We start from the raw sequence: 23,754 nt of genomic DNA on the forward strand, positions 1-23,754 counted from the left end.
GAACCCAGTTACTCCAGCGTGGGATGCAGGGACTTGCCTGCTAAGCATCTGCGCCCTGTTATCTGCTTTTGACAGGAAAGAGTCAAGATGGTGTGAAGCACTTCAGAAGCTTACAAACTGGTTAAAAAACTTTGTGGGAAATGAAAATAAAATAGAAGTTTAATTTGGTGCAAAAATTTTTGAAATTTATTAAAATGTAAAAATGTGCATTATGATCAAGGTGTACACGTATGTCCATTTTTGCATTAAAATCAACGTTCAGTTTGTTTTCCACAAACTTTTTAAAGTCCCTCTGTGGAGATGTCTAGTTCATGTCACACCCCAAAATGATGATCATCCTTGAATGACTTCAAGGTGGTTTTGAATGTTCCAGAACCCTTGGCATGAAGGAAACTTCCTCCATAGTCAGCAATGTTGTGGTCAGCTTGCTGGTAGCTGGTCTTACTGTGTAGCTTCATGTCACTGTGACAACATAGCACTGTGCAGCCCGTGAAGCCAGCTGGCCGAGGGAGCAGCATTTGGTTATTGCTTCGTTCCTGAGCACTATAGACCACTGGTTCCTAAGCCTGGGGTTTCCTGTGTCCAGAAACTGTGGAAGTCCAGCATGTACCTGCCCCATGTCCTGGGAGGTTGGGTAACGGCATTTAATAACTTTTGCTGTCATTTCAAAAACTGAAAGACAAATATATGTATTTCAATTTGAGAGGCAGAGAGCACGAGTATCCACCTTACTGATTTACTGCACAAATACCCCTCATGACTACGGTTGGTCTGAAGCCAGGAGCCTGGACCTCAGCCTAGGTCTCCCATGAGAGCGGCAGCAACCCAGCCATTTGCTCCATTACCGCTGCCCCCCAAGGCAGAGGCTGGAATTGGGGGTAAAACCCAGGATTCCTAAGTGCAATGTGAATGTCCTACCACCCACCCTAAAAGACATGGTCAGTGAACTCATTCTGGGTCTTCTATGGGTGGGTGGGGAGGTTCGGTCCTACTGCTTGAACCACCACCCTTGTTGCCTCCCAGGACATGCAAGAGCAGGGAGCTGGAGTCCTGAGCCAGAGCCCAGAGACTCCCTGGCTCTCCACTATGGAATATGGCCTCTTAACCCCTCTGGCAGACATCTGCCCCCAGTTGAATTTCAAGGAGAAAAGCAGTCATGGGGTACAGAAAGTTAACATTTAACCAAAGAGCTTTTAGAGCTTTTGAAGTTCATTAATGCACGAAAGCTAGTTTGCACAAGTTACCCCAGGAAGGTGAAGTTTGGGCACCAGTCAGTAATAATTACATGGTTACATAAGAACTTCAAACACTTAACCCCTACTACTTCATTATAATTTATCCCAGTGGACAAACACAGGGACTAGCACACGGGTGTGGAAATAGGGAAGCAGTGAAGTGGGGCATCCTTACTCACTGAGTATCAGGTGCCAGCTGCCTCAAGTCGCAGGGCACTCAGCCCTCCCTGTAAACCTGAGAACCCATTTCTATTTCCATTGTTCCCCAGGCACCCTTAGACTGGAGCTCTCAAATCATACCGCTGGGTTTCTCACATACAACTTTACATTCTGATCTTTTTGTGTTCTATAAATAATTCTTTATCCAACTTCAGGCTGATTGACCAGGCTGTGAGAATTCCATGTAAATTACATTTAGGAAAAGCACGTTTCTTTGCTCTGCATGTCTGCAGCACGCGTGCGCACTGAACCTGTAGCCTCATGGTAGTTTTTCATTTTTAAAGCATCTCAGTGAAATAAACGGGACAGAGAACAATGGTGCTTGACAGTCAAGATCATTGCCAGTGACTTACCCAGTGTGCTTCCTCTAAGAATTTGCCTAATTGGCCCCCCTTCTTAATAGTCAAGACAAAAAGATAATTTTGGTAATAAATAATTTAAGATGAAGAAAGAAAACTCAATTTAACTTTATACCAGGAAAATGTGTCTGCGAGAATTGGCGGACTGGTTGTTTTCCACCACCCACAGGTGGCCTTGAAGCCCATGGCAACAGGAAGTGGGCATCAGCGGGCTCTCAGTGCCCACCTGTGCTGCCCCCAGTGCTCTTGCCTTGACTCCTAGGGTTTGTCCTTCAGGCCACAGAGACCCAGATAGGAGAGAAGGCGGAGGTTTCAGAAACAGAGTGCGGTAGTTTTGAAATCAGCATCCACGGACTTGGCTCAGTTGCACAGACTAGAGTGGAAAATTTTGCCCGCTCCTCTTTATACTGCCCATTAATTTGTAAACTCTCCAAGCAAGATGTTATTTGATCAGAAGAGTCATGTTTGTATGGACACACACACACACACACACCCCTTTGCTTTTTCAAATATGGCGGAGTTAAATTATTATCAAGTAATTGAAACATGAACTTGATACGTTAAATATTCAGAGATCTTTAAGAGAATGGGAATGAAGTAGCAGCCGCAGGCCCAGGGGCCGTGCGAGGGACAGGGAGTGTTTGTGTCCTGAATTATCTGCTGAGTTTCCAAACTCTGGAAAGACTGATTTTCAGTAGCCAAAAACAAAAGGCTTTTCGTAAAGTTTAGATTCTTCCCATTTGAAAGATTGTCTTAGGATGGCTGTGAGGGAGCCATCCCTTGGAGTGCCCATTGGAGTCCTGGGATACTGGAAAGCAGTGGACAGTGGCCCAAAGACTCAGGCTCCGCCATTCACATGAAGACCTGGGTGACGCTCCTGGCTCCTAGTTCAGCATAGGTCATTGCTGCAGAGAGCAGGCGAGAGCAGATGGGGGTGCACTCGCGGCTGGAGAGCATGGCAGGTCCGGTGGTGTGTGGTCAGTGGTGGACAGGGCTTAGCTGGAAGTGATTTTGCCTGGCTGCAAGGCCTTGCAGGGACAAAGCTGATGGAAGTGTGGCCAGGAGCTCAGAGGAAAGGAGAGCAGCGTGAAGCAGAGCCAGAGGAGCCGGAAAATGGGATAGGCCTGGACCATTTGGTGATCAAAGCAGCAGGCCGGCTGCGCTGGAGGAGAGGCTTCCTAGCGCGTCAGTTGCTTTCACTTCCACGTCCCCTGATCCCTGCATGCAGTCATTCGTCAGGTGCTTGTAGCAGCCTCATGGGCTCGGGGCTGTCTGCTTTTATACGGAATAGGGAAGGGAAGTTTCCGAGAAGTGGAGTGACATGTGCCAAGGCCGCGTGCCTGTGGTGACAGCTCTGTGGCTGGCACCCTCACCCAGAAGGAACAGCTTTTCCAGTACGGTGGGTCTCTATCCACCTCAGCCCCTGAGCTTGAAGTGTCTTCTAAGCTTTCAGGAACCAGTTCTCTGCTCACCGCTTCCTTCAATTCCATCATGGCACTTTTCTCATTTGTCTGCAGCCCCAAACGTAGAGTTGATAATCAGAGCTTTTAGAAAAAGGCAGTCAAACAACATTTTAGCTTAACATCACAGGCATCAGAAATTACACTTGGGCCAGGTGTGGCAGCCTAGTGGCTAAAGTTCTCATGTGTGCCAGGATCCCATGTAGGCACCAGTTCGTAACCTAACAGCCCTGTTTCCCATCCAGCTCCCTGCCTGTGGCCTGAGAAAGCAGTGGAGAACGGCCCAAAGCCTCGGGACTCTGCACCCACACGTGAGATCTGGAAGAAGCTCCTGGCTCCTGGCTTTTTAGATAAGCTCAGCTCCAGCTGTTGCGGTCATTTGGAAAGTGAACCAGGACATGGAAGGTCTTTAACTCTCTTTTCTGTAAACCTATTTTTCCAATAAAAATAAATAAATCTTGAAAAAAAAATTACAATTAGACTGGAACACCTTAAGCAAGGTGTGTGTGCATGTGTTAAGTTTCTGTAGGAAACTTATTTATTCATGTTGGAAAGGCAGAGATACAGAGAGAAGGAAAGATCTGAGCATCTGCTTGTTCAATCCCCAAATGGCTGGAGCTGAAATGATCCAAATCCAGGAGCCAGGAACTTCTTCCGGGTCTCCCACATGGGTACAGGGTCCCAAGGCTTTGGGCCGTCCTCCACTGCTTTCCCAGGCCATAAGCAGGAAGCTGGATGGGAAGTGGAGTGGCGGGACAGAAACCAGCACCCATATGAGATCCTAGTGCTTGGAAGTGGAGCATTCGCCAATTGAACTTTCATGCTGGGCCCTTAAACTCTGTTTTTACAGGTAACACTGAATGCAAGTTATTTTTGCTTTTATTTGTTTATTTATTTTTGGCCACCTGGTCAGAGAGTTATGATCAAACTCTAGCCTTTTCTTTCTAGTTTTATTTCCTGCAAATTTACTACCAGGTTACTCAGTTGCATCCACCCTGAAGCCTTTTTTCCCCTGTAATTGGTTGTACAATATGCTGCAGGTTCTGCTGCCCAAACCTATTGTTTCCTGGGCCATTCTTTGTAGCTTTTCCTTACCCCATCCAGCCGCACCAGCTGCGCACAGCAGCAGTAACAGTGCTGGTGGCACCCCAGGGTCGTGGCTCTGACCTCTATCATGTGAGCTGCTGCGTGGTTATCTCCAGCATTCTGTGTGAGCATGGGTTCCAGATGGCCCATCAGAGCCAGCACCTTGATGGCAGCTGCTCGGCACTGGTTCCCACTTATCACCCTCGCTTTTGTCGTCTTAGCTCCTTGCCAAAACCCAGGCTATAGGTTCTACCCTAAGCCTTTTCCAAGTCAGAATGTCTGAGGTAAGTGCCCAGTTAGCAGGACTGCCCACAGATTCACGGGGTTGTTTTGACCACAGAATTGGAACCCCCGACCCCATTCTAGCCTCATCCTGTGACCTCCATTGTGGGCTTTGCACCCTGACCACAGATCTCTTCTTAGACCTGGTTCCAGCCAGGGGTTCCAGTCAGGGGTTCCAGCCAGGGGTTCAGCCAGTTCGCCAAGCGTCGTAGCACTGCTGATTTTGCTTGGGCATCACAACCACTGACGTGTTGAAATGCAGTGGGGGGAGCAGGTGTCTCATTGAAGATACAGCATGTGGGTGCGGCAGATGCCATTTCTCCAAGCCTTCCCGGGCACTGCCAGCCTGCCCCCGGCCTGTCTGGCAGTCTTTACCTGTTAGGAGAGGATTGTTTGGTGAAATACCATTCAGCACGTGGCAGCTGTTACGTTTTCGAGATCATTCAGCCTGCGATGGCCTGTCTGCTGAAAGAGGCTTAAGGCAGGAACCTGATTCTTGGTTTGAGAGTTACTTCAGGCGTCTGTAACAAAAGCAGCCTGGAAGTATCTAGGAGTCCTGGTTTTATCTCATTTCTTCCTGAACAAATATTGCATTTGAGAGATTATGTGGAACAAAGCTGTATACTGTTTGATTCATGTGACATTTTATTCCCAGCCATCATAGACAAGTATCTTGCAGCAAAAGACTTTGAAAACACTTACTGGCCTTGAATCTTAAATTTAATTCTCAATTAATTCCACTTAATGAGTTTTTTTGAGGGCCAGCCTAGAAAGTATTAGTGTGCCTATACTAACACATTAGAAATAATTCCCCCTTCTAGCCCTAGCATAATGACCTAGTGGTTAAATTCCTCGCCTTACATATGCTGGGGTCCTGTATGGGTACCGGTTCATGTCCCAGCTATTCCACTCCTCATCTAGCTCCCTGCTTGTGGCCTGGGAAAGCAGAAGAGGATGGCCCAAAGCCTTGGGACCCTGCACCCATGGGAGACCCAGAAGAAGCTCCTGGCTCCCGGCTTCAGATCAGCTCAGCTCCAGCCATTGCTGCCATTTGGGGAGTGAATGAGCGAATGGAAGATATTCCTCTCTGTCTCTCCTCCTCTTTGTATATCTGACTTTCCAATAAAAATAAGTATTTAAAGGAAAAAAGCCACATTGGGGAAAGTTGGAAGAAGGCCTGACACTGTATGCACTCAGTTTGCATTGTGAGTACCCCTCAGTCTTCGTTCCTTGTCACTTGGTGTCGGGGGACTTTGTTTTGAAAGTGGAAACTGGCGTGTGGCTGTGTTTGCGGCCATTTGCCTGGATAACACAGCCTAAAGTGGCCTGCACCCGTGGGCACTGATGTGAAACGCCGACCTGAATTATCGTAGAAGCCAAGCTTCAGGAACACCCACCCTGCTGCAATGATTGCAACACAGCGCAGGTTTAAGCTGCAGGAGCTCCAGCAGTCGGCTTCAGGGCAGGCCCTGTCAGCCATATGGCTGTCAGGTCTAGTGAGGGTTTACTGAGCATTCACTGTGAGGCAAGCGTTGTGTTCACCACTTAGCTCACCTGACTTGCTTGCACCACAAGGCCGGTCTCCAGCTTCCCTGTGGCCTTGCATGTGGGGTGGCCAGGGTATGACTGCTCTGGTCTCCTGGGTGGATGCTGGAGGCCCTGCTTGCTGTGATGGTGAACACCTGCTTCTCCCAGCTTGTGGCATGACTTCCTGTCAGAGTACACAGGCTGTTCAAAAAGCTCATGGAAGCTGGAATTAAAGGGTAAGTTCTTTGCCACCCCTAAAGAAGTAATATCCATGTATCATTTTCTTTTCATAATACTCATTTCTGTAAGCTTTTGAAGACTCCGTATACATTTAAAAGTTTTTAATAAACCCTGAGTGGAATTTTCCATGAACTTTTGAAGGCCTTTCATATTCCATGGGTTTTGAAAGTGTTTTGCTAGCACCTCATTGACTCTTTTAAGTTTTCTGATTAGGCACCCAGGAGTAACTTTGTGTACCTCTATCCACCTGGTTTAGCCACACTTTAGACTTTATTGCACTGAAACGTTTTCAGGAAGGGGACTCCAGGCGTTCATGTTGGGATTCTGTCTTACTGCTGTGAAAAACGGGCCGGTAACAGGAAGGGACCAGAGTCTGGGAGCGAAGCAGCCGCACGCTGTCGGGACGTTCTACCCTGATGCCAGCAGCACACAGCACACTCTAGTCCTGGACAAGAGCTCATGGCAGATCCCCCCTTGGACACTGCAAGTCTGTGCACAAGGGAAGCAATTGCCCGAAGTGCTGGATGTGCCTGGCTGCTGGGGACGTCTTGGGAAAAGCAGCCACGGAACTGAACAAGGAGGAGAGTTAGAGGGACGCGTGCGAAGTAAGAGCTTGTCCGGGGGACCTGCCCTTGGGTGTCCTCCTGAGTGATTGTCACAGGATGAACATACTTGTCACACTCAGGCAGGGCTTCTGTTATTCACTGATTTCTGCCTGGGCTCCTTCATGCTCCATTGGCACCTGCCTGTTGCTGAGCAGAGCAGTGGGCAGAATAGTATTAGGCACGGGGAGTCAGCTGGAAGGAGGCAGGCTCAGTGTATGCCAAGAGAGGCACTGGAGTGTCCATCAGGAACCATTCATGAAGCTAGCCTCAACGCTGAGTGCAAAGCTCAAGTATTCAAAAAAAAAGAGAAACAGCATAGTGCCTGGCAGCTGTGATGTTGGCATCCCTTCTAGGTGCTGGCTCATGTCCTGGCTACTGCACTTCTAATCCAACTCCCTGCTTATGGCCTGGGAGAACAGCGAAGGATGGCTGAGTCCTTGGGTGCTTGTACCCACAAGGGCGGGCCAGAGGAAGCTTCGGGCTCCTGGCTTCAGATCGGCCCAGCTTTGACCATTACAGCCATTTGAGGAGCGAACCGGAAAATGAAGATCTGTCTTTCTGTTTGTAACTGCCTTTCAAATAAAAATAAACAAGTCTTCTAAAAACAGCATAATTGAGATTTAATTCAGTTATGATGGAATTTACCCAAGTGTACAGTTCAATGCTGGTTTTCATATATTCATGGTAATTTTATGATCATAGTTTTAGAATGTCTTCCTCACCCTAAAAGGAAATCCTGTACCCATTGGGAATCAGTCCCATCTTTCCGCTAGCCCATCCCTTGGAACCACTCATCTACTTTCTCTTTCTGTGGGTTTGCTGATTCTGGGAATTTCATGCAAGGAAACGGATTCCCTAGCTCCTGGGCTCTTTCATGTAGTGTACTCTGCTTAAGGTGCTTGTATGTCAGAGCATGCCTCAGTGTGACACCTTTTTACTGGCAGTGGTTGAGCCACCTCAGGATTGTTCATCCATTTGAGTGGTTTCTTCTTTTTGACTGGTGGGACTGGTGCTGATATGAGCAAAGTTAACAAACCGTACATAGTTGGTTCACAATCAATTTTTCATGAGCTTTCTGAAGGTCCTTTGTGTGCAGAGTTCATCTGTGTTGATCTTTGCTATCAAGATGATTTCAGCTAGTTTCCCGTCAGCTTCTGTCACCCTCAGGTACTCTGGCTGTTAAACATTTGGACAAGATTTCCTGTGGAAAATAGGACAGCTAGCTGCCTCCTCTGCATTGTAGATGCTGATAGACAAATGACACTTTCTTGTTGATGCTTTCTGAGAGAAAAGGGAAAACTGTTCTTTTTTAGGCCCCTTTGTTTGTAATGGTGTGTTACAAAAACCATTTCAGGGCATTGGATTGCTACTGTGTTACTGAAGTATCTCTGTTTTGAAAGAGACCTCTGGCCTTTTTTTCTCTGTGACCTACCCTTTTTCTTCCAAAATTTTTCTCTTGGCGGGGGCCTTCTGCCTTCTCCTAACGCTGTCCACAGTTCCTGGGATGTCTGTAGACTTCCGTGTTGGTGGCAAAGTGAGGCCACCCCCCGAGGGTGGTGTGCGGAGATGGTGATGCTGCGTTCTGAGCCACTGCGCGTTGGTTCTGACCTTCCTGATGGCCCTTCAGGTGCAGTGATTTCTCTGGGTGTTCTGAAACAAGTTGGGGCCCAGCTGACTTCTTGTCCTCTCTGGACATATTTTACCAAAGAGCCACACATGACTTTTGGTTTCAGTCTGAAGTTTGGAGTTGTTTTGATACTATTTTTGTGTAAATAGATTAATAATTATGTTGTGCAATCTCAATTCATACTTGACACTGAGAAATGCATTTTTCTGACATGAGTAGCATGGTAAATATAGAATTGGTTCTTCCTTTTAGAACACTGAGATGGGGGCATATTTGGCTCAGATTTGACTTTTTTTAAAGATTTATTTAGTTATTTGAAAGTCAGTTATAGAGGAAGAGAAAGAGAAAGTTCTCCTGTGGGACTGGCTCCGTCCCCAGCTCACTGCAAAGGCCTGGGCCGAACCAGGCCAAAGCCAGGAGCCAGGAGCTGTGTCTGGGTCGTCCATGTGGGTGGCAGGAGCCCAGATACTTGGCTCGTCTTCTGCTTTCCCAAACCATCATCAGGGAGCTCGATTGGACGTGAAGCACCCGGATCACAAACCAGCGCCCATGTGAGATGCTGGCAACTCAGACAGCAGTTTTACGTACTTACTGAACCACAAGACCAGCTCCTAGTTTTGCCTTCTGCATTTCAGCAAAGAGAAGCCAAGACATCCTGAGCTATTATCAAAGCAGAGACAATTTGAGGCTGGCAGAAAGTGAGAGATCTTGAATTACATCTGTGTTTGGAGCTTGGGTCTAGATGACAGATGCAGGGTTCTGAAGCCGTGGCCTCAACACTGCTGATGGCCACCCTTTAGCCGGTGTTGCCAGGTGACCACTGCACCCAGGTGTCTGACAAAGCAACAAAAGCCTAGAGGTTATCATGGGAGATCGAAGGTTGAAGGAGGTGCATTTGGCCGCAGCCCCTGCTGTGGTGGGCATCGAGATTTCGGGTGACCCTTCCTCCCACTGATCCACCTGTAGCTGCAGGTGCCCAGGGTGCTCAGCCACTTTGATGTCTGAGCAGGTGGTTTCACCAGTCCCAGTTACTAGACAGAGAAGGGCACCATTGCAGCATTGTGGATAAAGGATGCAAGAGGGTTCTGTCCAGGGTGCAGTGGGAGGAGGAGATGTGGCTCAGACTGGACCCTGTGGCTGAGGCCTGGAAGAGGGCTGGCCAGAAGGACGTGGGCGGCCAAGGCAGGTCGCAGAAGGGCTTACTCTGAGGGTCTCAAGTCAGGCTGGACTGCCAGAGTCGGCGGGGCAGGAGAAGCAGCGGGCCTGGGTGAGTAGGTACAGTGTGATGGAATGAGATCAGTGTGCCTCAGACCACAGCAGCACAACTCCCTTCTGCGGACCCCTGGGGCCCCACGAGCTGTGCTCGGACTGTTGTGTGTGTGACCCCGCGGCAGCTGTGCACTGCACGCTGACGTTCTGGCTGTGTCACGTCGTAGATGAGGAAACCTGAGCTTGGAAGCCAGGGCTTGGAGAGTGAGGTGACTAGAACACCTTAAGAGTCTCAGCCAGTAACGGGCAGGAAGAACACGCAGAGACCTTCCTAGCCAGTGGGCTGATGCCAGGCCAACAAACTCCTTGCTCTTGTCACTGCCCAAGGGCTGATGGCACTGCGTCTCCATCAGCAGGCAGTGTGCTCCTAGCTTAGCTTGCTCCGTGCTTCAGACCACTCAGGCTCCTAAGCCTATCTGCCTGGCTGCCTGCAAACCCTGCAGCAGCATCAGAAAGGTCCACGGTCCGTGCTGCGGATTTGCTGGGTGCCAGCTCTGCTGTCCTTAATATGTCCACGTGAACACCTTCACTGCCCACACCCTGTCCCACCCACCCTCCGCTGCAGGAATACCCCATGCTGCTGTCCTGACTCCCTTCACGCCAACATGGCTGGTTCCCATCATGCCTCGGGTGTCTGCTTGTTGACAGCCCCTCCTGCCCCCTCTCCAAGGGCTGTGGGCTCTGGGAAAGAAGAGGACCTGTACCTCATTGCCTTGTTGCCAGGGTCCGACCTACAGCTGGGCAAATGACTGAGGGAACGAGCGAGCAAATGAGTGAGAAGTAACAGGGCGACCGAGTGAGATTCAGCCCCCTGGGGGCGGCGACGCCAGTGGGCTTCCTCCTGCTCTCCTCCCCTGCTCACTTCTTCCAAGGCCATTGGCGTTCTTTGCTCAGCATTTTGACACTCAGGTCTTGGTCCACCTCCTCCTTCTCCTGGCCCCACTCAGTTCAGATGAGGCTCAAACCAAGAAGCAGGAGGTATGACAAGGTCATGGCAAAAAGGGCAAGGCTTCCTGACCGGGTGTTCTCTGTCTACTTCAGCCTGCTCGGCAGCTCAGCACTGCCCTCAAGTGCACATATTGTACACTTGAACGTCAGCACTTGCAACTTCTACTCCCGTGATTTTCTTCAGTCCTCACAGTAATTCTAGGAATTAAGTATTATTACAATCTTCAGCCTTATTTGACAGATGGAGACAGGCCTGGGCATAGAAAGCAAGTGTCTTACCCAGTGTTCTTACAGGTTGTATAGACCAACAAGAAGAACTAAATCCTACTGAATAGGATCCTAAGGCTATGTTTGGGTCTGACCTCACTCTGCCTTGCCATGTGTATTATACCCATCTTGGGGGGCATTTATTCAGACTTTTTCAAGTTTTTAGAGTGGGCCAGGGCTGAGCAGAAAGGGACAACATAAGCATGGTACTTGCTGTTGCCATAGGGAGGCTTACAATCCTGAAAGTCAGAGCCAGCACTGGAAAGAAATGGAACAGAAGGGTGCATCACACATGGCCACCACAGCCCATTCTCTGCCGCTGTAATGCAGTGCCTGCCACTGGGCGCTTTATAGGGAATAAAGGTATGTTTGGCTTCCAGTTCTGGAGGCTGCAAGTGCATGAGGGTGATGCTGGCTCCCACTCGGCATCTGCAGAGGGTCTCCTTGCCCATCATCCCACGGACAGCCAGAGTCGGCTGCCAGCCCAGGCCTCTCTCGCTCTTCCTCTTCTTTGTCTCATTAGGAAACAAAAAGAATATTTATTTTTAAAATAGAGTTACAAGGAGAAAAAAAAGACACCTATCAGCTGGCCTCAAGCAGCAGGGTTGGGCCAGGCAGAAGCCAGGAGCTAGGGGCTTTGTTCAGGCCTCCCATGTGGGTGGTTAGGACTGACACACTTGGGCCATCTTCTGCTGATTTTCCAGGGCATTACCAGGGAGCTGAGTCACAGCATGATTCATGAGCCAGTGCCCATATCAGATACATCACAGGTGTTGGCTTTGCCCGCTATGCCACAACACCGGCTCCCTTCCGTCCGCTTCTCCATCTTGAGGGTCCACCATCATGTCCTTATCTTGTCCTAAGGATCGCCCAAAGGCCTCTCCTCTCCTGCAAGTACCGTGAATGAGAGCTTGGGGTCTTAGTTTCCAAACTTGGGCTTGAGCAGTTAGGATAGTGACGTCCGATGAAAAAGTACAGTGTTCAAGAGAAAGCTGTTTTTCACTGTTCGGTGAGGTCAGAAGCAGAGGTTCCAGCATGGGCTGCAGTGGACTGGAACTAAATGCTGGGTACATACATGATTGCAGGTTCCGCAGGAGCTATGGAGGCTGGACACATGCTGGCATGAGAGGTGAGGCACAGGGCCCAAGGCCACTGGTTCCTCCTGAGAGGACAGCCTGTGGCCTGAGACCTCGAGAAAGGAGTGGTCCCGACCGGGACATGACACCAGAAGCCTGGCTAGCAAGAGCTAGGGACTTTCCTCGGAAGCAGGAAGAGTGTGGACCCTGTTACTTGCCCATAGAAGTCTTCATCATCATCATTGTCATTGCAGAAGAATTAGAAACTCTGTTACTTAATATTGCCATGCTGGTTCTGATTTTCCTCTTGTCACTGTTTTTATTTGGTTGTTTTTGAAAGACTTGTTTGTTAGCTTTCATGGAAAGTCTTGCTTGTTGTCACCATTTGTCTCCCTCCATTTGTGTCTGCCTAGACCAAGGGATCTCAGCCTTGGCACTGTGGCCCCTGTGGGCTGGCTCATAATTCGTGTTCTGAGCATTCCTGGCTTCTACCCACTTGAGGCCAGATGTACCTTCCTCGTCCCCTCATTGTAGTGACCAGAATTGCCATGTGGGGGAGTGGGCGGGTGGATGCAAAAGCAAGAGCCATTGCCTAGAAGTTCCAGCCCAACAGGGGATGAAGTGGCCGTGACGGAAGGCACGTCCCATCCCATCTGACCATCCGGCTAGAGTGTTGTCCTTTTTAATGATCTGCAGCTGGAAAAGTCTGGTTTTATGGCTAGGCCTTGCTAAAGACTTATTAAAGAGTCTAGATGTATCCCTCTCTACCACAGAAAACATCACACAGGCTCTTGAGGGCTTCCTTACAGTATAATACTAAGGGTGAAAACAGGAGTGGATAATGGCTCAGTCGTTTATCTGAGTAGTGGGCTCCTAGTTCTGTAGAAGGGGACGGGGAGTTGGACAAGTCTTCCCTGCTCTGATTTTGGGAGTGTTGCTTGGTCTCCGTTACTTTGCTGAGTCAACCCACCTTGGAGTCCGAACAGGAGCTCTTTGCTCCAAAGCGTTTTGATTTCCTTTCTCTTTATCTTCCATATTCCACTCCCTGCTTAACCAAACCACCTTCCCTCCGGCAGGTGCTCCCTTGAAGTGACTTGCTTTATTCTGAGTTGGGGTTTTAGAAGGACATCTTGTGGCCCACATTTCTTTTGGAAAAGGAACTCTATTCTTTCAAATTGGAATTTTCACTCCTGCTGTTTGGGAATAATCTTGCATAACTAATACCCTGCCAACTGTTGCACATAGAATTGATGTAATACAGTACAAGAGGCCCTTTTAGACATTCTTGAGTAAGACAGCCGGCCTTGTTAGTCCTTTGAAATTGTTGCAGATTAAGTCAGTTCATTCAGTCAGCGACTCTTGAAGTCTAGAACGTCCACTCAGCAGAGAGGCTGAAAACCTACAGATTGTTATTCCTGGAACTTTCTGTCGTTCCTTTTGCACCTTGGGCTAAGAGAAGCCATGGATGGCACGGGGTGGCACACATCCGTGAGTGAGTGGGCGTCTGTTGTTTCAAGGTCTGTATGGCTACTTTCTGAGAAAGCACAGTCGATACAACACACCAGAACCATCATGTTCCTGGTCGTCTCCGTCTCTGAGTACTGAGCTGGAGTGACAAGCAGGAGAAGCCTTGTGGTTCTCCTGAGAAGCACCCGCTAAGAGAGGATGCTCGGAGGCTGGAGCTGTAGAGAACTTTGACCTGGGGCCCTTTGTGCTAGGGGAGACTTGGGGAGGGGCTACAGCCATGTTGTCTGGGGCTGCTAGCTGTTTCACTTGGGGACAGTTTTGTTTTTTGAAGGTTGCCCAGGCTGTCACTGGGATTAAGTCCCTTTCCTTACATTTCCTTCAGGGTGTTTCTGATCTCCGCCAGCCTGTTCTTTGCTGCGTGTCCTGTACCTTTTTCTTTAACACCTTGTTATTGTGGTTGTGGGCCACCCCACCCTGCACTCCTTCAGTGGCCCGCCTGGCACTGCAGGAACACACGTGGCAGGGTAGGTGCCTGGAGCAAGAGGCATGGCTGCTGGGGCTGCGTCCTGCTCTGTGGGAGGCCAAGCCAGGGAGAGCAGGGGCCAGTGGCTCTGCCTCAGAAGGCATGGGTGTGTCCCTGGCTCCTGTGCCGGCCGCAGGCAGTTTCTCAGGACTGGTTCTGACCAACTCTTGTGGTTCCTGTGGCACAGATGCCAGTGCAGAAGTTTCCATTCTCCTCTAGAAAAATAAAGCATGCCGTTTGTCAGGCCTTGTGAAAACCATTGGATTGGTACTTTTACATTTCTTAGTGTGTCATTCTCTTTGGCAATAACATACCGTTTGTTGCCATGTAGGCAGCTGGTTGATGTATAAAAATAGAATCCCTAGTCAAAAAGACTTGTAAATATTATTCCACAAAATTATTTTGTATGTGGCAGTATACATGCAAATATGTGTGTATGAAGGTTATTAGTTTTACATGCTTTAGAAAATAGATCTTTTATTTTACTGAAACTATTATTGCAGTACGAGTAGTGGAAGAATGGCCGAGCAGTAAATGAGTAACCAGAAACAGAGCTCCATAATCGAATGAGTTATTACATATTACTTTGTAAAGTTAGCCAAACTTTGTTCAGTTGATGGGCTGATCCCGCACTAAACCAGCAGTGTTGCAGAAGCACCCGGTAGACCTCTGAGCACACAGGTTCAGTTCAGCAGCCAGTTCCTCACTGTGACAGTCACTAGTGAACGTGCCACCTGCAGGCGCAGCATTCACTGCCCTTACTTGAAGTTTTAACGAAGAAGGGCTGTGAGACCAGGAAACTGAAATGTGAGGTGGGTTTGTTTTGGCAGGAATTGGAAGGACAGCAGTTGAGGAGGGAGTCTCGTCCAAGGATGGTATTGCGATTGTAGTGTCGGTTTCAGACACTGAAGGGAAAGTCATTTACTTTGAATCACTCAACAGCTGTCTCCGCCCCTCAGGTTTTCACGTACAAGCAGAGTACAGTCACCCACCAGAAGGTGTTCCCCATGCACCCCCGGGACGAGCAGGGCGTGGACGACATGGCCACCCTGACGGAGCTGCACGGAGGCTCCATCCTGTACAACTTGTTCCAGCGATACAAGAGGAACCAGATCTACGTGAGTGCCATCCGGGGTGCTGCCCACAGTCCCTCTGCCCAGAGCCCGAGTGCATGCTCATTTTCAAAGGGTTTTTTCCTGCCTTTTGAGAACCTCTGGTTCCTGGGAATCTAGCTGCCTTGCGGGTTGGTTGGAGAAAGCTCTTCCTGATGTTCGCTGCCTAGGGACAGATGGCTTTCCGTGGAGGCATCCTCTGCCCTGGGGTGGGGGTTGACAGCTCATCCTGGGAGAAGTTACCGGAATTGTTTGACTTCCTCTGGGAGGGGCGGGGAAGGTGTGGACTGACCTGCTGGATAGATCTGTGAGCTTAGCTTCCTTGGCTTGTTCTGCATTTTCCTCCTTGAATGGGTGTTTACTTTTATTTTTCTGGCTCTGTTGCTGCTGTGGCAAGCGGAGATATTTGAGGAGAGTCCATCTTTCTTTTGTTTGATTTTTTTTTTTTTTTTTTTTGTGATTTACTTCTTTATTTGAAAGGTAGGGTAGGATGATGAGACAGAAACAGATCTGCCCTCCCTGGAGCCCCCACCACTTCCCTGAGGCTGCAACAGCTAAGTCTGGGCCAGGCGGGAGCTAGGAGCCCCATCCTGATCCCCACTGAGTGCTTGGACAATCTCCTGCTGCCTGCCCAGGCGGATGAGCAGAAAACTCCTGACCCGGAAGCCGAGCCTCTGGAGCTTGAGCCAGCGGTGCTAGCATTGCATGATCATTTCACCTCCCGCGCCCACCCCTTGGGAACCTGTGTTTCTAAAGTGTGCGATTGCTGATTGCCACTTTGAGTGGGCAGCTCAAATTATTTTTTTTTATGTCAGATATACAGAGTAGGAAAGATAGAGAGGAAGAGCTGCTGCTGGCTGATTCACTCCGCAAGCGGCCTCAGTGGCTGGAGTTGAGCTGATCCAAAGCCAGGAGCCTGGAGCCTTGTATGGGTCTGCCACGCGGGTGCAGGGTCCCAAGGCTTTGGGCCATCCTCAACTGCTTTCCCAGGCCACAGACAGGGAACTGGATGGGAAGTAGGGCTGCCGGAACATGAACCAGTGCCCACATGGGATCCTGGCTTGTGCAAGGCAAGGACTTTAGCCACTAGGCTACCATGCCAGCTCAACAGCTCAAATTTTATGAAATCGGGAATACTCGTACCATAAAGAAATGTTTAAGACTCTTTTCTATCTTTTGGACATTGAGGTGCAATCATGACATGAGCTGTCAAGATGGACCTGTGTATTTGATTTCTTTCTCAGTGCTGTTTAAAGAAGTCTTCCTAGGAAACTGCTTACACAGCTTTGTTTTTTGTGTCAAGTTCAAATTCGAATAGTTCTCAAGAAATAGCCAACATTTCTAAAACTTTAAGAACTCTGGATGTGGTTCCATAGAGGTGACATTGAACTTGCCAGTATTTCTGAGATTCTGGGGCCTAGCTTCAGACTTTCAGGGTACCAAATGCCTCAGTCTTGGCACTAGACTCTTGGTGTCCTGTCTTGTTTCCTAGGGCTCACATCAGGTCTGGGGTGCAGCTCCTCTGAGACCAGGGAGGAGAAAGTAGATAGCTGTGGGTTTCATGTTTAGTTTTTCTCTCCCTAACAAAAAAAGTGTTTTATTTGCCTTTTTGCACGGTGAAAGTGTCATTTTTGCCAGATCAACCTAATGTTTGCCAAATGTTTTCAAGCAACCTTGTCTAAAGAAACGCAGTCGCGTTGTAGCCTTCTCGTGGGCTGAGCTTGCTCCCCCCAAGTCTTTCCATCACAATGTTTTCCAGATGTTTTAGACAAGGTCGTGCTTATGTATGTTTATGTAAAAGCTGCTGTAAGGTCTGTGTTCTGTGTGCGTTAATTCTCCTTTCCCGTACCACTGGTCACTGCCAGCCCCCTCCTCCTGGTGCCACAGACGTCCGCGTCCCAGCTGCCTCATGCCTGCACCTGCCCTGGGAGGTGGGTGACACCTTCCTGTGAGCTGTCTCCATGCAGCCCCTAGCTCACTGGGTTTGTCAAGGTCTCATTTTGTCTTCCTTGAACCAAGGACTCTGCCAAGCGCCTAAGGTTATGCAATAGATGTTTGTCAAGTAAATGCCATGCATGTTCTAGATAGTCAGAAGTTGATAATGAAGCAGGAAATTAGATTTTGACATTTTTTCAGTCGGTGTGTGTGTCTTGTGGATGGCTGGGTCTGAAATCCTACTTGCCTGTGTTTAAAGCACAGACACGAGTTTCTGTTTCTGTGTTTCTGTTACTCGTGTTCAATAGCAGAGAAAACAGTCAATTGGAGAACTGCCACGGGGCCTTAGGGCCCGCGTTCTGCTGCTCTTGGTAATGGTGTTAAACCTGGTAGCTAAATTGCTGAATAAATCCTGTGAACAGGCTCTTGGCCTTGCTTCTGGAATGAAGGTGTTTTTCCTTGTGAGGGAAAACCCAGGCGCTCTGTGCACCAAGTTAAGTCTGCCTTTCTGTGCCTTCCTGTGAGCCTCGCGTATCTCCCTAGAACAGCCCACATGGCTTTCTTATTACCCTGAAGCTGTTTGCTGGGCGGCCCGTACCTGTCAGACCCTGCTCATGCCCAGCAGAGGAGCGTCAGCTCTGGGTGGTGCCCACCTGCGTCTACAAGGCGGTGACGCTGGGTGCTGCACCAGAGCTGGAGGGTTGGTTTTCTGTTGCTGCCATTTCCAAGTCCCTAGGCTGTGCCAACTCGCAGTGTATTGGGTTTCCCGCAGTTCTATAGGGAACAGCTCTGACAGGGTCCAAGGCTTAGGTGTCCTTGGAGCACCACGGCAAGATTTATTAAAGATATTAAAGCTGGAAACCTCCTGTACAACATGGGAGGGGCTCCAGGAGAGGAGAAACCAAGACAGTGGTGGAAGTGATGTCTTTCAAGTACAACTGTGAGAGAGAAACCTCCAGCAGCCAGTCAGCAATCACAGGCCACAGTCCTCATCCTGTCTGGCTTGCTCAGAGCAGAGAGGCGGAAGGGAGTGACGGGCAGCTTCCTGTCCTGTTCTCGTCATAAGCTGAAACCCCAGGCCCCAGCTCCTTGCTTCCTCGTGCTAGAAATCCTGGGCGGTGTGTTGACACTTGGATTTTGTCAAAGACGGTTTTGAGGAGCTAGGCCCTGTACATTCCTTCACACAGACTTTGGAGCTTTTTGCTGTTCCATGACAAAACTGAACGCTTATGGAAGAGAGATTCGCATTTCCATAAAGGCTACATCAGGCTGCCCCAGTGGGTTTTAATCCTTAGGATAAAACTGGGAGCCGGGAGGAATTTGTCTTTCCAAAGAGGAATAATACCAAGATTCTGTGTTTTCAAAGGAAACTTGCACCAGGAGCCCAACTCTCACCCCAGCATCCCGACTCTCACCTCAGAACCCCTGGTTCCATGGAAGCTCTGTCGGCGGGGCCAGTTGCTGTGGCTCAGGGCCCTGTTGTAGCTTCAGATCTCTCCTCCTCCTGGCAGCCAAGAAACTGCAGGCCGTCTCCGTCTCAGGCTCTGAGGACTGCAATGGGCATTGTGCATAGGAGCCGTTGTCCTTCCCTGAGTGCCTTGCAGTGGTCACTGCTTTGACAGGGACACAGCTATTCCCAGCCGCACGCCTGTGCCTGCTGGCGCCTGAGCTGCCCCTGCTCTGTTGCCTTTTGCTTGTTTTCTGCTCTGGGCCGGCCACTGCGGGCTTGTCCCCAGGTAGCTAACTAAGTCTGCAGGCCTTTGCCAAGAGCTCTAGGCTTTCACTCTTGTGGGCCGCTCATTGGGTATCCACAGGAATTTTACTAGAACCTATTGAGATGTTTTACTCCGTGGCCATTGCCATCCACCCCGGAAAATGGGTAGAAAGTGACAGAAAGCTGGAACCTGCAGATTAGCCGGATTGGAGTAGAGTCCTGGTTTCCTCCCGTTACCCTCCTGTGGCTCTCAGTAAACCATCTATCCGGGGACCAGGTTACCATGGATGGTTCTCCGATTGTTGACGCAGTCCCCTGACATGGTAGAGCAGGGTGAAGGCTTTTGAAACCTCAGCCTTTGTCTCTGTGTCCATGCTGTTCATCTCATATCCAAAAAACACTTATGCCAAAAGCTTTTTTTAAAAGATTTATTTTATTAGAGAGGCAGATTTACCGAGAGGAGAGACACAACAATTTTCTGGCCGCACAGTCGAAGCTGAGCCGATCTGAAGCCAGCAGCCAGGAGCCTCCTCCAGGTCTCCCACATGGGTGCAGGGTCCCAAGGCTTTGGACCATACTCTGCTACTTTCCCAGGCCACAAGCAGGACGCTGAATGGGAAGTGAAGGAGCTGGGACACAAACCAGCATCCATATTAGATCCTGACACATGCAAGGCTAGCACTTTAGCCACTAGGTTACTGCGCTGGGCCCATTCCAAAAGCTTTTGCATTGAACTCGTGGTATGAGGATGTCAGAGTTTGGGCTTGTCCGGTCTGTAAAGCGCTGTGAACCTCGCTCGATCTCTTCCCTGCCTGTTCCGTGGACCTGCCTCTGCCCCTGCCCCAGGCATGTCCCTTGGGGCTGTGGAAGTATGCACTTTCTGACTTGTGACTGTAGAGCTCTGGCTTTGCTGCTGGTCCTGTTTGAGACCAGTACCCTGATTAGACCGGCATTCCTTTTTCTGGAATCACCGTGTGGTGCAGGTCCTTGCCAGAGGCTCTGCTGCTGGACCCACTTCCTGGAGCTCCAGGCTCTTCCTGTCTGGGCCTTTGGTATCCTCTACCGACTTCCCAGACCACAGCCCTGACTGTGAGCTGTGCACTTCCTGCCACAGGGTGTGGCAGTGGGGGAGGAGGACACCTCCGGTACCCTCACCTACAAGCTTCTAAAGACTTAACAGGCCACCCTGATCAACTGTGTAAACATCATCACTAATAAAATGGTTTTTTTTTTTTTTTAAAGAAAAGAAAAAAGACTTAAAGGAGGGCCCAGCACAGTAGCCTAGTGGTCCTTGCCTTGCACACGCCAGGATCCCGTATGGGTGCCGGTCTGTATCCTGCCAGTCCCACTTCCCATCCAACTCCCTGTTTGTGTTCCGGAAAAGCAGTCAAGGATGGGCCAAAGCATTGGGACCCACACCCGTGTGGCAGACCCGGAAGAAGCTCCTGGCTCTTGGCTTTGTATCAGCTCTGCTCTGGCTGTTGATGCCATTTGGGGAGTGAATCAGCAGACGGAAGATCCTCCTGTCTGTATATCTAACTCTCCAATAAAAAGAAATAAATCTTAAAAATAAAAAAAGAAAAGAGAAAAAAAGACTTGAAGGAGAGAAGGGACAGGTATGTGCTGTACCAAGAAATAAGAGATGGGGTTGGAGAACATACAAAGGTGAGTCAGGAGCTGCCCACGAGGTGGGCTAGGACTTAGAAGGGAAGGCTGGTGGGCACTCTACAGGAAGACATGGGGATGAGAGTCTGCTGACAGGCCTGGTCCAATCGGCCGGAGGTTTAGAAGGGAAGGCTGGTGGGCACTCTACAGGAAGACATGGGGATGAGAGTCTGCTGACAGGCCTGGTCCAATCGGCCGGAGGTTTAGAAGGGAAGGCTGGTGGGCACTCTACAGGAAGACATGGGGATGAGAGTCTGCTGACAGGCCTGGTCCAATCGGCGGGAGGTTGCCTGTGTTTGCAGCATCTGGTGCGTGTTGGGCACAGCAAGTTGAGAACGTAGATGGAACACCTCCGTCAAGACAGCTCTGGCAGCAGGTGGCAGTCGGCAGTAGCTAGAGAACATATCAGCTAGGGCCGGGGAACTCATGATGTCCAGCAGACGAAGATCAGGGCTGCTACTCAACACTCCTGCTGCACAGACGGCCCTCCGCCCCCACACCCTGCCTCAGAAAGATGTCAGCGGTGCCATGGCTGAATCTGGAGAGAGAACATCAGAAGAATTGCTAAGGAAGCGCTGGAGAGACCACGTGGATGTTGCAGGAGTTGCAAGGAGTTAGTGGGGAAGAGATGACGTTTTGGCAGTGCAGGGAGAGGCATGGTCTTCCACGCGCCATCCTTGACAAGGCTGTGAAGACGCTGCACTGCCAAGCCAGGCAGCTCCTTGAGCAAAGTGGGAAGACGTGTGGGGTTTGAGATGCCTGGGCGAGCTCTCTGGAGCCCGCATCAGCTCGGGTTCTCCAGCGAGCAGCTGAGCCCCCCAGGCTGATGAGAGCAGCCCAAGGTTTCCACTGCGCCGGGGGTGAGCTCTGTGCTAAATTGCAGAGAAGCACATATCTGCACCGTAGGTTTTTGTCAAGCTTTGGATCAACTGCAGAGAAAAGCCTGCTGTCCCAGCCTTCAGGGACAGCCCCAGACCACACGACCACAGGAGAAACACAGCTCATTTAGAACTCACCTAAGTTGTGGCGTTCAGGCAGGCTCCAGAGGAAGCTCTCCCATGGCCACCCAGCCCCAGGCTTAGTTTGTTAGTCTTACTGAGCAAACAGTGAGATCAGAATCAAGCAAATGTGACAAAAGAGACATACTTGGAAATGTACACAAAGTCCTTCACAGCCAACATACTTTTAGGTGCTTCAAAAATAGTCTCTGGTTGGGTGACGGTCAGCCGCAATCTGTAAGTGTGTTTGCTGTTGTTCCTGAATTAACTTTGAAGCTGGCTGTGTTCAACAGGCCAAGTCAGCGGGCCCCAGCCAGGGAAGGACCTAATGGTTCCCAAGGGCCAGGAGCTGTAGGTCCTGCAGGCAAGTCCTCAGTGCCCACAGTGGTGGGGGGGTGGCCCCTGCTCTAAGAGTCCAGTTTGGGGACAGGCACATCCGGGTCTGTTACATTTCCTTGACCTGAGGCTTTCCAAACTCGACCTTTTCCTTCCTTCATTTTCCTGTGCCTTTCCAAAGCCAGCACAAGCATCTCGTGGATCTGGGATGGCCTGAAGTCCGGATGGGCAGTGCAGCCTTGGCAAGTGACTCGCCTGGGAGCAGCTGGGCGCAGTGTGGGATGTCAAAGGTCCCTTTTTCCTTTTGTGAAATGAAATGAAGACTCATGTTGCCAAAAGATGATTGTAACCGTCTGTCTGCCTGCGGATTTGTAAACTCTCCCAAGCGCTCATGCTTTCACATCAGTGCGGGAGGGGCAGTTAGGAACTTGGTTTTCATTTTTCTGCCCTGCCTCTCTGTTGGCTCCAGTTGCTTTCAGTAAAGAGAATTTGAGTCAGAAACAGAACCAGTGCTTTCTTTGCAACAAACTTGAGTGTTTGGTATCTTTCAAAATTGTCTTATAATGCTTGTCACTGTTTCAGCGGACCGTGGCAAGCAGTTCTGTTATGTAGAAGATAGCGGACATACAGCGGTAGGACAAAGGACGTGAGTGTTTTTGATGGATTAGTGGTCAGACTCCATGCACCTAATATATCTTGTTGACTTAGCCCTGCATTCCAAGTATGCAGTTTACTCTCGTTAACAGTCATTGTTGGAAAAGTGAATAAATAAATGACATTTCATTGATAGGTAGAGACGGATGCAAGTAACCATTGGCAACGGCTCAGCCCAACAATGAGTGATGAAATTCTTTACCAGGAGCAAAAAGAACATAGACTGAGGTGAGGAGAGGTTTGAAAACAAATCCCGCCAAGTCATTAAGTTACACCGAGATTTGGGCATTTGTTAGGGAATCTGGTCTCCAAGTGCAAGATGCACTTGTGTGGAGATACGCAACAGCATGATGCTTTTATAGAATATGGGACATTCAAAACACTGGAATGAAAATTGCATGCCACTGACTCAGTCATCAAGAGCAGGTTTATTCAGCTTTGAGCTGCTTAGGAAAGCTGTAGGGAAAAAAGCTGAAATGTGAGTTTTGGGGAAACTCACTATTGACCATAGGGTGGTGGATGAGAGAATTGGGTGTAGGAGAAGAGGTGGCCACTAACTAAATGGGCAATGATGGGTGACCAATGCAGAGAACTGAAGATTCTAGGATGCAGAATCTGTTGAATTGGGTTTTGGGGACAAGTAGGCTCAGACTGTGTTGGATTATCCACTTGAGTAGATTGTGCTACTCTTTGTCAAGATGTGACTATGAGAAGAAGTAGGTGTTTGGGGCAGATTAGCCTTGTCATGTTGTCTTTGAGTCATCCTAAAGACATCCAAGGGAAGATGTCCAGGGGACCGCTGAATGTAGGGATTTCTCACTTGAAGTCACCTTCTGTAGGAAGTAAGTCACGGCCATATCTAGCTGAGGTGATTGATAGAGAAGGGAATAGTGGGTGGGATATAAACCTGGATAACAACTCCCACTTGGTAACAGTTCGTCCCTTTGGGGAATTATGCCACTGCACTGTGTCTATTTATTCATTTGAAAGATTTGTTTAGTTATTTGAAAGCCAGAGCTACAGAGAATTCCCACTGGTTCACTACCCTGAGGGCCATAATGGTGAGAGTTTCACCCAGGTCTCCCCCATGGTGCCAGGGTCCCCCATGGTGCCAGGGTCCCAAATGTTGGGTTGTTTGCTTTTCCCAGAC

The 23,754-nt window shown here is 49.5% G+C and overlaps 1 protein-coding gene across 1 annotated transcript in view; it reads left to right on the forward strand.

The window, feature by feature from the left end:
* MYO10 (myosin X) overlaps positions 1-23,754 on the forward strand; it is a 201,656-nt gene that overhangs the window by 64,142 nt on the left and 113,760 nt on the right. Inside the window, exon 3 of the mRNA XM_004583754.3 lies at positions 15,150-15,308. Coding sequence (XP_004583811.3) covers positions 15,150-15,308 — 159 coding nt within the window. The remainder of the gene's footprint in view (positions 1-15,149; positions 15,309-23,754) is intronic.

This window comes from Ochotona princeps, chromosome 23, assembly GCF_030435755.1.
Source record: "Ochotona princeps isolate mOchPri1 chromosome 23, mOchPri1.hap1, whole genome shotgun sequence".
NCBI classification, from domain to species: domain Eukaryota; kingdom Metazoa; phylum Chordata; class Mammalia; order Lagomorpha; family Ochotonidae; genus Ochotona; species Ochotona princeps.